This window comes from Oculina patagonica, chromosome 4, assembly GCF_052425735.1.
Source record: "Oculina patagonica isolate OP01 chromosome 4, crgOcupat, whole genome shotgun sequence".
In the NCBI taxonomy this organism is placed as follows: domain Eukaryota; kingdom Metazoa; phylum Cnidaria; class Anthozoa; order Scleractinia; family Oculinidae; genus Oculina; species Oculina patagonica.
In genome coordinates this window covers 22,769,686-22,782,289 of record NC_135761.1, presented here as the reverse complement: position 1 = coordinate 22,782,289, position 12,604 = coordinate 22,769,686, and the positions used below count along the sequence as shown (strand labels likewise).

The window sequence follows — 12,604 nt, the reverse complement described above, 5'->3', positions numbered from 1 at the left end:
TCAACCAATAAGCTGCAAAGCATAATCCAATCATAATGTGGGTTCTGTGACTTGTATTGCACTTGTCACCTTTTTCTTCAAGTCTTGGTGTATTTATAACACTACTGGTGATAGCGAAGGGCGCGAGTACTAAAAAAAAAATGCAAATGAATATAACTCCCAGGAGGCTCAGAAAAAATCAGCATGGTTTGGAAGAAATAGAAGGAATGTAAGAGTCCTAAGTTTTCATTTTATAAATTTAAAGTGTTTTAGGAACACTGGCTGTTTTAGAAAGTGTTAAAGGAAAATCGTCTGCCATTCTGGTTTGTTTGTCTGAGTCATGACGTCTCTTGCACGCTGTGCTATTTATACATTGGTTGCTGGCTTGGTGATTTCTCTAGTTGTAGTTTCAATGTGGTGGCTAGAAAGACCAACCTGTCTCTTTCTTTGTTCTGTTACTGATTAGGGTATGAGCATTACAAGACAATGCGAGCCGATCCCAGCTTGTGTTTCCTGTCTAAAGTTGGTCTTCCAAACAACATGAATGACTCTATTGGAGGGGAAGCTACTGACCCAGATGACAGGTAAGTTTGTTTTTGACTTAGATTGTAAGTTAAGAGTGTGGCCCCACAGTTGTAAGAATTACAGCTAGTTGTTAAATCCTCTTATTCAACAGGTTTTCCACCCCTAGTCCAAAGTTGTGTTGACAAGGGGAACTAAATTGAACATTAAAGTAGCAGGTGACAAAAAGAACTATAAGCTTAGTTGTTAAGTACAACTTTGTTATGATAACATAGATCAAAATGCACACATTGCCTATTTCAGTAGTGTTGCACAGAGTTGTGGTGAAATCTGCAAACCTTTTTGTCTTAAGGTTTAAAAGTAAGGACAAACTTGTGATCAAACATCCATGAAATGATGCTTTAACATGTTAGACTACTGAAATGCAGGAAGAAAATTTCTTAACTGATCAAGGATGCTCCTTGCTTTCAAGTTGTTTTGAGCAACGTGCCAGTTCTGGTTTTTAAAGTGACAGGTGCAGAATTAGTAAATAATCATCTCTGTCATTATTTAGATATGATGATGAGCCTAATGATGATCCAGACTATCAACAACCAGCCAGCATGTCGCAGAAAGATGAGGACATGGATGATGAAGATGATAAGGTACAGTGTGGATGAGGTGTTTTTGTTACCCAACAATTTAAGCAATAAAAATATACATGTATATTAACTGATTTCTCAAAATCCTTTTTAAGTTTGCTTGTTTAAGTAAGATTGTCAACTTACTTTTGAGTGGTACTGTACAGTGAGAGATAAGAAGTGTATTTATTCACCTTTTGCGGGCTACTGAAGGGATGGTGGTTGTGGTTGTTATCTAAGGTTTGAAAACTTTTTATAGTATTTAACATCCAAAATTACATCAAGGAAATGGTTGAGTTTTTTAGTGACTGGGCAAGTGTTAATTTCCATCCATGTTGCCTGACTGCCTGGTGGTGGCAGGTTCCTTAAAGGGACTGTGTCACAGCTAAGTTAATTTTATGTTAATAAATGTTGCCAAATATTCGCTATGATACTAAATGTTTGAAATAATTTAATTCTACGATTCCAAATGACAAAGCCATAGCTTCATTGTAGCCAAATGTTTCTCCCGGGCGTTATAATTTAAAGTTACAAGCAGACAAGATTAATTTTGAAAACTGATCCGACGGACCATATTTCAAAAACCCATATCGCAATCCGTTTCAATCTTCGACATTTTTGGCCATCCTTACCTTCTTTTGCATTTGGTGTGTCTTTTAAATATTCCTTCGCTGTTTTAAAAGGTTATTTTATTTATTTAAGCGAATTTGATGGTTATTTCCTACGCCTAAGTTTGGCTAAAATCCGTGACATGGTCCCTTTAAGACTTATGTAGATACAATGTAGAGCATCCGTAGCAGGTTTTAACAAGTAGTGACTCTCTTTCAGGACACTGTGTCTGCTGTATCTTCACCTGGTACACCTCGGAAAATGGACAAGAGCTATGAAGGTAAGATTTCCTTCTGGCTTTCTGTTACACTGAGAAATAAGCTGCAATGTTTTCCTTTTCAAGATAGCAAGAATGCTTTCTAAGTACACTGATATTGGACTTTACATTGTTTTCATTAGCAGTTGGAGGTGAAGCTAGGGGCAATGCAAGTCTACGATGGCCAACACCATCTGATTTGAACACGAGGCTCAGAAGAATAATTGCTGGTTATCAGAGAGTGGTGAAGAAACAGGAACTGAAGAAAGCAGCTGCAGAAAAGGTGAATTAGCAATTTCAACCCCTTTTCTGTAAAAATGTCATGCACTTTTAGTAGTACAATAGTGTTGATTGTGAAGGTTGTTATTTAACCTGTTAGTGGTCTCTTTTTTGTTTTCAATGTACAGTCTAATTAACTGACATATAGAATCTTGCAATGCATTTTAAAGCAACTGCTGAAAACTAATTCCTTTCAAAGGAAAGCTAAATTGCTCAATTTAAAATTTGCAGTTTTGAAATCTGCTTTGAAATAATTGATCCTCTGTCATGTAGTGGTATTGATTGTGTCTATATACTTGACATGCAGGAAAGAGAAAGAAAGGAGAGGTTTGAAGAGGCTGTCAGACAAAAAGAACTGAAGAAAGCTGAAATGGCCCAAAAGTAAGTTTTTGTTTGTTTCTTTTATCAGTTCAATAGTTATAGCTACCTATGGATGAATACTGGAAAAAAGGAATTCCTCTGCCACAGTCGATGATTAAAATCTTTGCTGTTCACATCCTGAATTAAGTGATGACATCACCTTATCTACAATGAGACTGTGAAGGGATAAAACATATTGTACAATAACCATGCCATTACTCTGTTAACATTAAAGTCACTGGATTGCAAGTAAAGTTTAAGTTGTGGGTAATGTAAATGGCAAGCTATGAGGTGCCTCTAACTGATCAAACTGACAGTGGAAATTTGAGGGAGGGGGGCTTTTAAGTCCTCGTTGGCATTTTCCCCTTGCTTGATGCTTTGTTGCAGTGAACAAAATATATTTCCATATTTAACATTCCTTTACTCTTGGGCATCTAAGCTTGGCATTATGATCCACAGCCTCTATTGTTGTGACAAGTATAAGGAGGGAAAAGGGGCACCCAAGAGAAGCAGCCTTCCTGTTCCCTGTTATAAGGACATTGTCCTTCCAACATGGCTTAGTTAGATCTTTGGCACCAACCCTCCAATTTATATATGGTTTCTGAATTAAACTAAAATGTTCTTCTCTGAAAGGTGGTCCAAACGTGAAGAAGTGGACTTCTACCGCACAGTTTCCACTTTTGGTGTTGAGTACAACAAGGAGGATGGTACTTATGACTGGTCAAGATTCAGGTAAGTTTGCTAATAGCTACCTAGGGATGTTTACTGCAAAACATGTATTTCTCTGCCACAGTCAATGATTAAAATCTTTGCTGTTCACATCCTGAATTGAGTGATGACATCACCTTACCTACAATGAGACTGTGAAGGGATAAAACATAGTAGAATAACCATGCCATAACTTTGTTAACAATAAAGTTACTATATTGCAAGTAAAGATTTTAAGTGGTGGGTACCTAATGTTATTGATATTCCCATTTCTTTTCCTTGATATCCACCCTCAGACGCTTAGCTCGACTGGACAAGAAGAATGACGAGAGGTTGACTGCATACTACATTGATTTCATGGCCATGTGTAGAAGAGTTTGTGGCCAAGCCACTGAAGATGACGCAGGAAGAGGTTGGTAAAATACAATATTATGTTGACTCTCAAAGAATGTGTGTTGTGGAAGCTTCTTTATTATTCTCAAAGTGAAAAAATAATTATAAGTATTACAGCCTTTGATTAAACTCAAGTTGCTGTTCACATCCTGAAAAGTTTGATGAAAGCTTCTTATACAAAATGAGGTTGTTCTATGTTAAATGTAGAATTCTCTGTAACAATCTTCATACATTTCTTACAGTACTGAAGAGAATTGCTTTAACATGTATATGTGGCATTGCATATTGTTTGTGCAAAAAGAAATTTAGTTTTGATCATTCACCTTGTGATTAATTAGAAAGAATAGTGAAGTTAGTTACAGGTTTAATGAGTGCTATTGCTGAGTTTGTAATAATTCTGCAGGCACAAGTGTGGAAGCTATTTCAGAGGAACGAGCCAGTAGAAGTCTTTACAGAATACAGCTGTTATCAAAGATTCGAGAGGAGGTAGAGTATAATATTTTGATCTAAGTTTCGAGTGCAACCTTCGCCAGAGATCAGCACAACATTTTCCTTAGAAACTAATAGCTTTGTTAATTTAGAGCTCATAGACTGGGTTTTGTAGCTTTTCCAATACAAAAAACACAATAACCTTACAAAATTTCAAAATAACACTTTCCCCTAGCTTAAAGATTTAATTCATTTCAAAAGAAAGGATTGTAACTTTTATCAACTGACCTCTTGGTGATTAAACTCTTCAGGTTTTACCTCATGAGAAGTTGGATGAGCGCCTTCAATTGGCCCAACCATCTCCCAGCTTTCCTGATTGGTGGCAGTGTGGCAAACACGACAAGGACTTGCTCATTGGCGTAACGAAGTAAGCAAAATAATCACTACTGTTTCGTTTGTTGAAATTGAGAATGTTTCTTGCAATGGACAAGTTTGGTTAAGGGCCAGTGCTCTTTAGTTTGTAGCTAACATGAGCTTGAATTTTTTTAGGCATGGAATCAGCAGAACAGATTTCAATCTTCTTAGTGATTCTGAGCTGTCATTTATGGAAGTTATATCAAAGATGCCATCAAACCCTGGAACTACTCCGATGAATAAAGGTAGGCACACATGTGTTGTGGATGCAGGTACTAAACTTATCGTAATATTCTGCTTGGATTAGTTTTGTTGATGAGTGACATGTGTGGAGAAAATCAATTCCTTGTAGCATATAAAAAATTTGAACCTAGTTCTATTCTCTTGGTCCCACTAGTCTCCTATATCTCAGTAGTAGAGCATCCAGCTGGTTTGTGCAAGGTCATAGAGAACTCAAAATGTTTTCCCAATCTTAATTTTGGTGCATTATTTTCTTTTTTCTTCTTTAACAGTTCTTGGAGATGAGAAAATGTCGTCTCCTGCAGGAAGCATCAAGACAGAGTCATCAGTTCCATTTGATGGCTTTTCCCCTCTCAACAATGATCATGAAGATGGACAAAGAGAAGAAGTCATCAAAAGCTTCTCTCAGCAGCTGCCTACTGGGGAAAAGGTTCCAGAAGTAGGTGGCTCAGGTTCACCATCACAAGCTGAACAGATGAGGACAACACCACCTTCCACATCAATGGCATCTGCCTCAACATCAGTGAAAACAGAGGAACAAACTCCAATGGCTGAGTTGTACAGGTCGGGCTCTCCGGGTGCTGATTTTGTGCCTCCAGTCCAGGAGCAGAGTATTATTAAGGAAGAGAATATTCTAAGTGCGGCAGTAGGAGCTGCAGACCCCAAGGCTGAGGATATGGAGGATACCAGTAGGCACAGCACTCCTGTTCCTTCTCACCTCAATCCAGGGGCATGCCAAGATGAAGACTCACAATTGAGCTTCAACCAAGAAAGCGAGTCAAGTCAGACTACTTCTATTTTCTCTGTTAGGTGGCCTAAGGTATGTCTTGCTATTTTTTAAAAGTAGAAAATTCACTCCTTTTACCTATTTCTATTACATCAGATGTTTGTTAGTTTGTAGAGATAAGTAGATCATGACATATAAAAACTCAGTGAAACTGAATTGAATGCAGGATTTGCCACAAGCAGTGTACCAGTTGTAAACATAAACGGCTATTAAGGGAAAGCTCATTGGTTGATGGGCCATACACATGTGCAGCTAATAATTTGATTGGGCACTAATTATAGTGGTGGAAAGCGTGAACTTCAAAAAAAGGTCACTGCAAAAGAACTTCATAAGGAAAGTGGTCATAACAAGTGTACTCGACAAGGACCCACCTTGTGTAGGGGTAGGTGGGCTATGCAAGACATCACCTGTCTGATTAGCCAAATGGACAAAAATGTTTGGCCTCAAAATTCAATTTGGAGACTTTTATAGTAGCTGTGCATGAAGCTTGCATTGCTGGAGAATTAGTACTTGGAGGTTTGAATCTTGTTCTTATTTTCTACTTCTGATAGAGTTGGGGTACACAAAGAGACCACCTGTCTGTTTTCACAGTGGTGGGTCCTGTATGAGTACAATAGTTTTGACCATTTCCCTAATCTATGTACCAAAACAGGGGGATTGCAAGTTTCGGTTAGCTAACTTAAACTTCTGTTTGTGCTCGGCTATGAAAATAGCAAAGAACAAGAATCAGACAATAACCATTTAGTATTGTCTTTATAACTAAATAACTGACCATTATCCATTGAAAATGTAAACAGTTTATAATCAACTTAACTCAAGATTGGTCTTGTTACAGGATAAAGTTGTTATCCAACGTCTGGATCAACTCTGTGATTGTGTACTGAAAGGTGAATGGCCAATTGTAAGCAAGGTGGCAGATGCCTTACTTCAGAATCAGCTAGCAGCCAATTCACCAATGTCTGCAGGCTACCCAGGTCTTGGAGATGTTGATATGGCTTCATTACCACCTGGCTTTGCTGTTGGTGAAGATGGATTACCCGAGGATCCATCCAAGGCATTTAAACTAAAAAGGGTTAGTTTCCATTTGTACAGACAGCTTGCCTGGACAATTTAGCCCTTGCTTCAGTGCATTGCCCTTGCACGTTTTTTACCTTTTGTATCTAACACGCAAATCCCACACTATAAATTTTTGAACTGACTTATTCCCCAACAATCTGAATGGTTTGTAATTGAAGTTTTTTGCTAAAGTAATGTTGATGACTGCTGATTCTTCTTCCCCTAACTTACTTTTGCTGTTTTCTCAGCTTGATGGTTTGAAGCTCACTTTCAAGAAAAACAGAAGAAAAAGAAAGAAAGATCCAGGTTTGTGATTAATGATGACATTTTATTGCATGCTTTGTTATCAGGGTTATGTAATGCTGTGTTGTTTGAGGTATCCTACTTGTTACGAGAGAGGTGATAAAATGTTTGCTATTTCTACAACTAAAAATTAATAGTACAGGTGTAGTAACGGGCTTTGAGCAGTGAGTGTATGGTAAGCTAAATAATAAATTTTCATTCTCAGACAGGAAAACTGCCAAGAAATTTATTAACGTAACATGCATGTTGTTGTTATGCTGTCACTTAGATTCATGTAATGTTTCCAGGAACTAAGCTATTTCTCTTGTGTTTGTTACAGAGATGGCTGAAGGCCTTTCTGAAGATGGAGGACCTGTACACAAGGAACCAGGTAAAAATTGAGTTGGACTCTCCTTGTTATGTCTCTACTCAACATTAGCGCTTGCATAATGGTGTAGCTATCATGTTCTTCATTTGATTATGTGTGATTGTTGTAGGTCACCGTAAAATGCCTGCCCGAGTTGACGGAGAATGGAATGAAGCCATGATGAATATGGAAGCACCAGGTCATGACTTCAGATGGGATCCTTCCATGGATGTAAAACCTCCCAAGAAGAAAAGAGCTTCAAAAAAAGAAAAGGGAGAAAAGCCTGAGAAACCGCCTTCTGGGAAGAAGCGTGGAAGGAAACCTAAAACCGATAAGCTCGGATCTGCGGGCAGATTAGCTGACACTGGTGGTGCAGCGGTTCCGCCTGATGGGGCTGCTCTGGATTGGACTGGCTTTTCCCTTCCAAACACAGTGGAAGGAGGCATGAACCAGGTTTCTGTGATAGAGGAAGTGAATGCTGGTCATACTAGAGCTCCACTCTCTAAGTCGCCCCATGAAAGTGGAACAAAACCTGCTTTCCCAGCATTTGCAGATGAGGTAGGTTTAACCTTACATGGTTGCTTGTAGACTTTGTTTCCACCTTGTCATTACAGAAAGGCACAAAACTGTATTGGCACTTAAGCCCTGGAAGTTTTTTCAGTCCTTATACCCCATTTCTGCAAATTTATATAAACTCCTTGCTCATTTTGTTGTTTAAACACTTGTGCCGCCAGCAATTTCTTCCAATTTGTTGCTCTGTCATATTGGCCAACACTCGAATATCTAAAATAATGGTTCTATTTAACAAAACAATTACCATATTGATGCTAACTAAGTAAACTAGCCACCATGTTTGCTCAAAAAGTGTATTAGTTTTGAAAAACTCTAATGTAAACATATTTTCCATGTTTAGTTTAAAAACTCAAGTTTAGAAGGAGATTCAATTAGCACAAATGGACAAGAGGAAACAGTTGCTGTTATTGATAGGAACACGGGAAGAAAGGTTTGTGAATTGCTTTATATTTCTAGCTTTTCTGCGGCAAAGGACACTTGCTTTTTATTGGCCTGATTACTAATGAACCTTCTCATTTCAGTTGGTAGGAAATGCAGCACCAACATTATCAAATCTTGTGGACTGGCTGCAGCAAAACACAAGTTATGATGTTGCTGAAGAGTCTACCGCATTTGTGCGTAGCAAGGTATGTTACAACTTGAGATGCAGCTGCCGTAAAATGTAAACTTGTCCATTGTCATTTTGATATCAATCTTCAAGGACTCTTTTTCTGTATACTACAAGCAACCCTCTCTCCTTTTTTAGTTTGTTGAGCTTGAAGCCAAAAAAAAAAAAAAGAACCTGAGCACCAGAGGGAAAATGGCCGTGGACAGATTTCCCACAGCCATTTTCCACTTATGCTCTTTTTTCACATTACACTCAATGGACTAAGGAGAAAAACAAGACTGCTTGTTGTCTACTTTTCCTGGGAACAACAAACCAGCTTAGGCTGTGTTTACACTTAGTGCCCAAGCACTGATAGCTGAGCACCGGCAAAAAATGGCATTGTGTTCACACACAGAAAACCAAAGTACCCAATTACCATTAAGTGCCGGAGTACAAGGTTGAGACCTTGGGCACTTGAAAAAATAGTACCGGGTATGTTCACATTAGTTCCCAGCGAGAATTGTACTCAGGCACCGTGCCCAGTGTGAACACAGCCTAAGCACCTTCAGAAGAAGTTGAAGAACCACTCTGAAGCAAAGCTGATTTAACATGGTACTAAGATTTCCAGTTGAGTGCGACGCGAACAAAGTTTGGTGACGAAGTTTCAACATAACAACGGCATTGTTGTCAAGGGCAAACTTCTCTGTTACCATTGGTAACAAATTTGTTTTTGTAACTGCCTTGCTCGACAATCTCGATGCTTAAATAAATACAAACACTACAAATATCGTCAGCAACACTTTATTACGCTTTCAAATAAAAAATATATATACAGAGACAACGATAAAAGAAACAAATAACGAAATATATTATGCCTTAGCTGTTTTATATCGACGGTAACAGATCTGTGTTGAGAGTTGACGTTATGTTTAACGTGCGTCACTTTACCTTCCTCGTTAGAGTTACTGTTCAACTGAAATTTTATCGTTTTCCAACTCCAGGGATTTTCTAGCAGCTTTAAGAATTCCTTCAGCTTTAAATAATATATATTTTCAAGTGCAAAATGAATAATTCGCGAACTGAAATGAAGAACATTTAGCGTTTCGTAAAGCTGACAAAAGCTAACACCATTTCGGATCGAAATTTCAAAATATTAGCCAATCAAAAAATTGCTCAATTAAAACTGACGCCATCTTGGATCGAAATTAGCCAATCAAAAAATTGCCCTGTTTCCCGAGAGGTCCTCCTTGTATAAACGAACTTTGGCGGTCAGTACCTGTAACGACAAGTTACCAATGGAAACAGAGAAGTTTGCCCTTGACAACAATGCCGTTGTTATGTTGAAACTTCGTCACCAAACTTTGTTCGCGTCGCACTCAACTGGAAATCGTAGTAAAATAGGATCTGTTTAACAGTACTAACTACATTTACTCGTTTTCTTGTTTTTTCTTCAGGGTATTTTACCAGCTTCCCTGCTGAACAGACTGTCCCATGGTGCCAAGAAGTCCAATCCTACCACGCCCACAGCTGCTGGAGCACAAACGTCACACCACTTATATGGATCATACAATGAGATGAACTATGGTGCCACGGTGTCAAAATCTCAGTTTGATTCGTCGTCACTCCCATCATCAACGTCACTGACTTCAACAGCTCCCTCTAGTACTCACAGTGAACCCACCCGGTCTTCATTCCCTTTTGACTCGTCCCAGTTTGGGAACTTTCAACATTCCATGCCTTTTGGCCCATTTGGTCACATGCCTTACTATGCATCTTATGGGATGGGTATGGCAGCAAATTCCCAGGGAAGCACTTCATTCGGCGAAAATGCTGCGTCGAAACAGTCACAGTCACCAGTTAGCCCAAGTCCGACATCTTCGCATGTCATGTTTAATAACTCTTATTCGTCACTGTTTGCGGGACAACAGACTGGAAATGGACCACAGGGATACCCACCTGGTATGGCATCAAATGCTTTTTCTTATCCACTCTTGAACAATGGGAATCTTGCGGCATCGCCTCTGTCGTCTAAAGGCGATTTATTGCCAGACAGTGCAAGCCGTGGTTCCTCTAGTATTGGGAGCGATATCTCATCGCAAAGCAGCCCAGACAATGATTGCTGATAGCAGGAACTTGAGTAGTTCTTTCAAGCGTTTTAACATATTCCAAGGCTAAGCCAATGGTTAGACAAGAGAATGAAAGCTCTAACCTTAATATTGACTTAAGCTATTTCTTAAATTTGCTTTAAATACTAGCAGTAGTAGTAAAGGGGAATACATTGATATCTTTATTGTATTGTCAGCATATGTAGTTATTAGTGGCGGTAAACCAAGCTTTCTTTTACAAATTTAGCTAAATATTTGTTTTGTCGCCAAGCATCGCCTGTTTTTGGAGCTTTTTACACGATTATTGTACGTGGCAATCCTTTGCTATGAGACAACTGGATGACAAAACAAGAAGAATCGACAAAGGCAAGTCTATAAACTTTGAATTCTGAATTCGAATCTAAAATGGCTTCAAATACTTTCAGAGACCTTCACTGATTGCAAAAAAGTACTTTCCTCTACCTTCAATGCATTCGCTTTTCTAATTTTTTTTTTTCGATTCTTGGTCAAGAGAGAGCTTTCTAATACATATTCTTATTCTTATATACATATGCATGATTTATATAAATATATAATATACAAACTTGCTACGCCTTAGGGCATTGTACATTGAATCAACTTAGACAAGAATTTTTATAAATGACAGTCCTTTGTTCTTATAAAACCGGACATCAGTTTATTGGTCTCCTCGTCTGCAGTGAAAGAAAAAAATAATAATTGAAAACACGAAGAATCTGCTATTGGTGCAAAAATTAATATATTGCGGCAGACTTGCTATTTATTTTGTGATCAGGATATTTGCACAACTTCTAGAAAACGTTTTGTACTTTTTATCCACAAGTTTGTCCCTGGCAAACACACTGAAAAATTCAATTCAATTCAATCAAGCTATCAATGAGGACAGAAACCTATTTATTATTACAAATCTCCTCAAGGTTGCATCAATTAGTCTACTTTACCTTTATCTAATAAATGCAGTAAATATCAAGTTGACTTTTTTGCTGGAAAAATGCACAGTCGGTTATTTCTATTTCATTCTTTTTTTTTTCTCGGGGTGTTCTCGTTGTAAAATAATTACAATAGTTATGTATTAAGGGGTGTGTGGCTCCTCCAGTACATTGGGCTCTTTTGTTTAAATACTTGCTGTGTCTTATATAAGGACTTAAATATGTTATTACTCCATCCTTCGTAATTGTTCTTTGTATATACAACTCTCAGTAGTTGTTGATATATGGGGCTTTTTCACGCTTCCCCAACCCGTAAGCATCTTAGATAGAAAGAAACGTCTGTTCGGAGTCTGGGAGATTTGCTCGTACAGGACGTTTTTGGACAGTAGCACCATTCTGCTTGGAGATTGAATTCAATTAACAGCTTACAAATGGACAAATGTGAAAAAGGCTCAGATTTGCAAACTTCTATCTTCTACTTTTGGCCTACACCCAGTGTAGAAGGAGATAAAATTTAGGGGGAATGTGTTTGGGACTGGTTACACTAAAGGCCATTCTTAGCCAAGACTGTGTATTTATTCTAGTGACATGAAATGAATCTTGAATTGACTGAGTTAATTTTGATATAAACTTGTCTGTATTTAATGGACTGTATTTATTAATTTGAATGAAAATTTTTACAAATATTTTTAATAAATCTCTGCTGCTCTGGTGTCTCTTAACGAGTCTTCACTGAAGGTTTCTGTTTGTTTGTCGCAGGCTGTTTTTGGGAAACAAATACAGTACAACAGTACTCTATTAAGCCCCTCTTCTATCCCCCCCGGTCTGGAAGTTTAATTTTTCATTTATAAGCCCCCCTCTCTCTATTTACCCCCCCCCCCGCCCCACTATGGTAAACCATGACAACTTATGAACAAGGAAACAAGGCACCTTTTTACGCTTTTAAAGGTATTCAACCACTTCATTTTGTTATTCTTACTGTGTTTCCAAACAGCACTTAACATTAAAAAGTCCGCTTGTATCTTTTACCGGTGCCCTAACGGATGTACGACTTAACGACGACTTAACTGAAATAACTCCCTCTCCCGTCTT

At 38.2% G+C, this 12,604-nt stretch overlaps 1 protein-coding gene across 2 annotated transcripts in view; it reads left to right on the top strand.

Moving 5' to 3' along the window:
- Window positions 1-12,234, top strand: part of LOC144651635 (chromodomain-helicase-DNA-binding protein 8-like) — a 31,147-nt gene extending 18,913 nt beyond the window's left edge. Inside the window, exons 26-43 of one of the 2 annotated variants that reach the window (XM_078511575.1) lie at window positions 446-563; window positions 1,055-1,145; window positions 1,950-2,010; window positions 2,133-2,269; window positions 2,573-2,646; window positions 3,259-3,357; window positions 3,630-3,745; window positions 4,130-4,212; window positions 4,467-4,582; window positions 4,705-4,814; window positions 5,082-5,629; window positions 6,432-6,668; window positions 6,901-6,958; window positions 7,275-7,325; window positions 7,432-7,859; window positions 8,215-8,304; window positions 8,396-8,500; window positions 9,915-12,234. In XM_078511575.1, coding sequence (XP_078367701.1) covers window positions 446-563; window positions 1,055-1,145; window positions 1,950-2,010; window positions 2,133-2,269; window positions 2,573-2,646; window positions 3,259-3,357; window positions 3,630-3,745; window positions 4,130-4,212; window positions 4,467-4,582; window positions 4,705-4,814; window positions 5,082-5,629; window positions 6,432-6,668; window positions 6,901-6,958; window positions 7,275-7,325; window positions 7,432-7,859; window positions 8,215-8,304; window positions 8,396-8,500; window positions 9,915-10,583 — 3,191 coding nt within the window. In that variant the 3' untranslated portion in view covers window positions 10,584-12,234. Of the gene's footprint in view, window positions 1-445; window positions 564-1,054; window positions 1,146-1,949; window positions 2,011-2,129; window positions 2,270-2,572; window positions 2,647-3,258; window positions 3,358-3,629; window positions 3,746-4,129; window positions 4,213-4,466; window positions 4,583-4,704; window positions 4,815-5,081; window positions 5,630-6,431; window positions 6,669-6,900; window positions 6,959-7,274; window positions 7,326-7,431; window positions 7,860-8,214; window positions 8,305-8,395; window positions 8,501-9,914 lie in introns of both variants that reach the window. The other variant, XM_078511574.1, reaches the window with a different exon arrangement.
- Window positions 12,235-12,604: the final 370 nt, after the last annotated feature.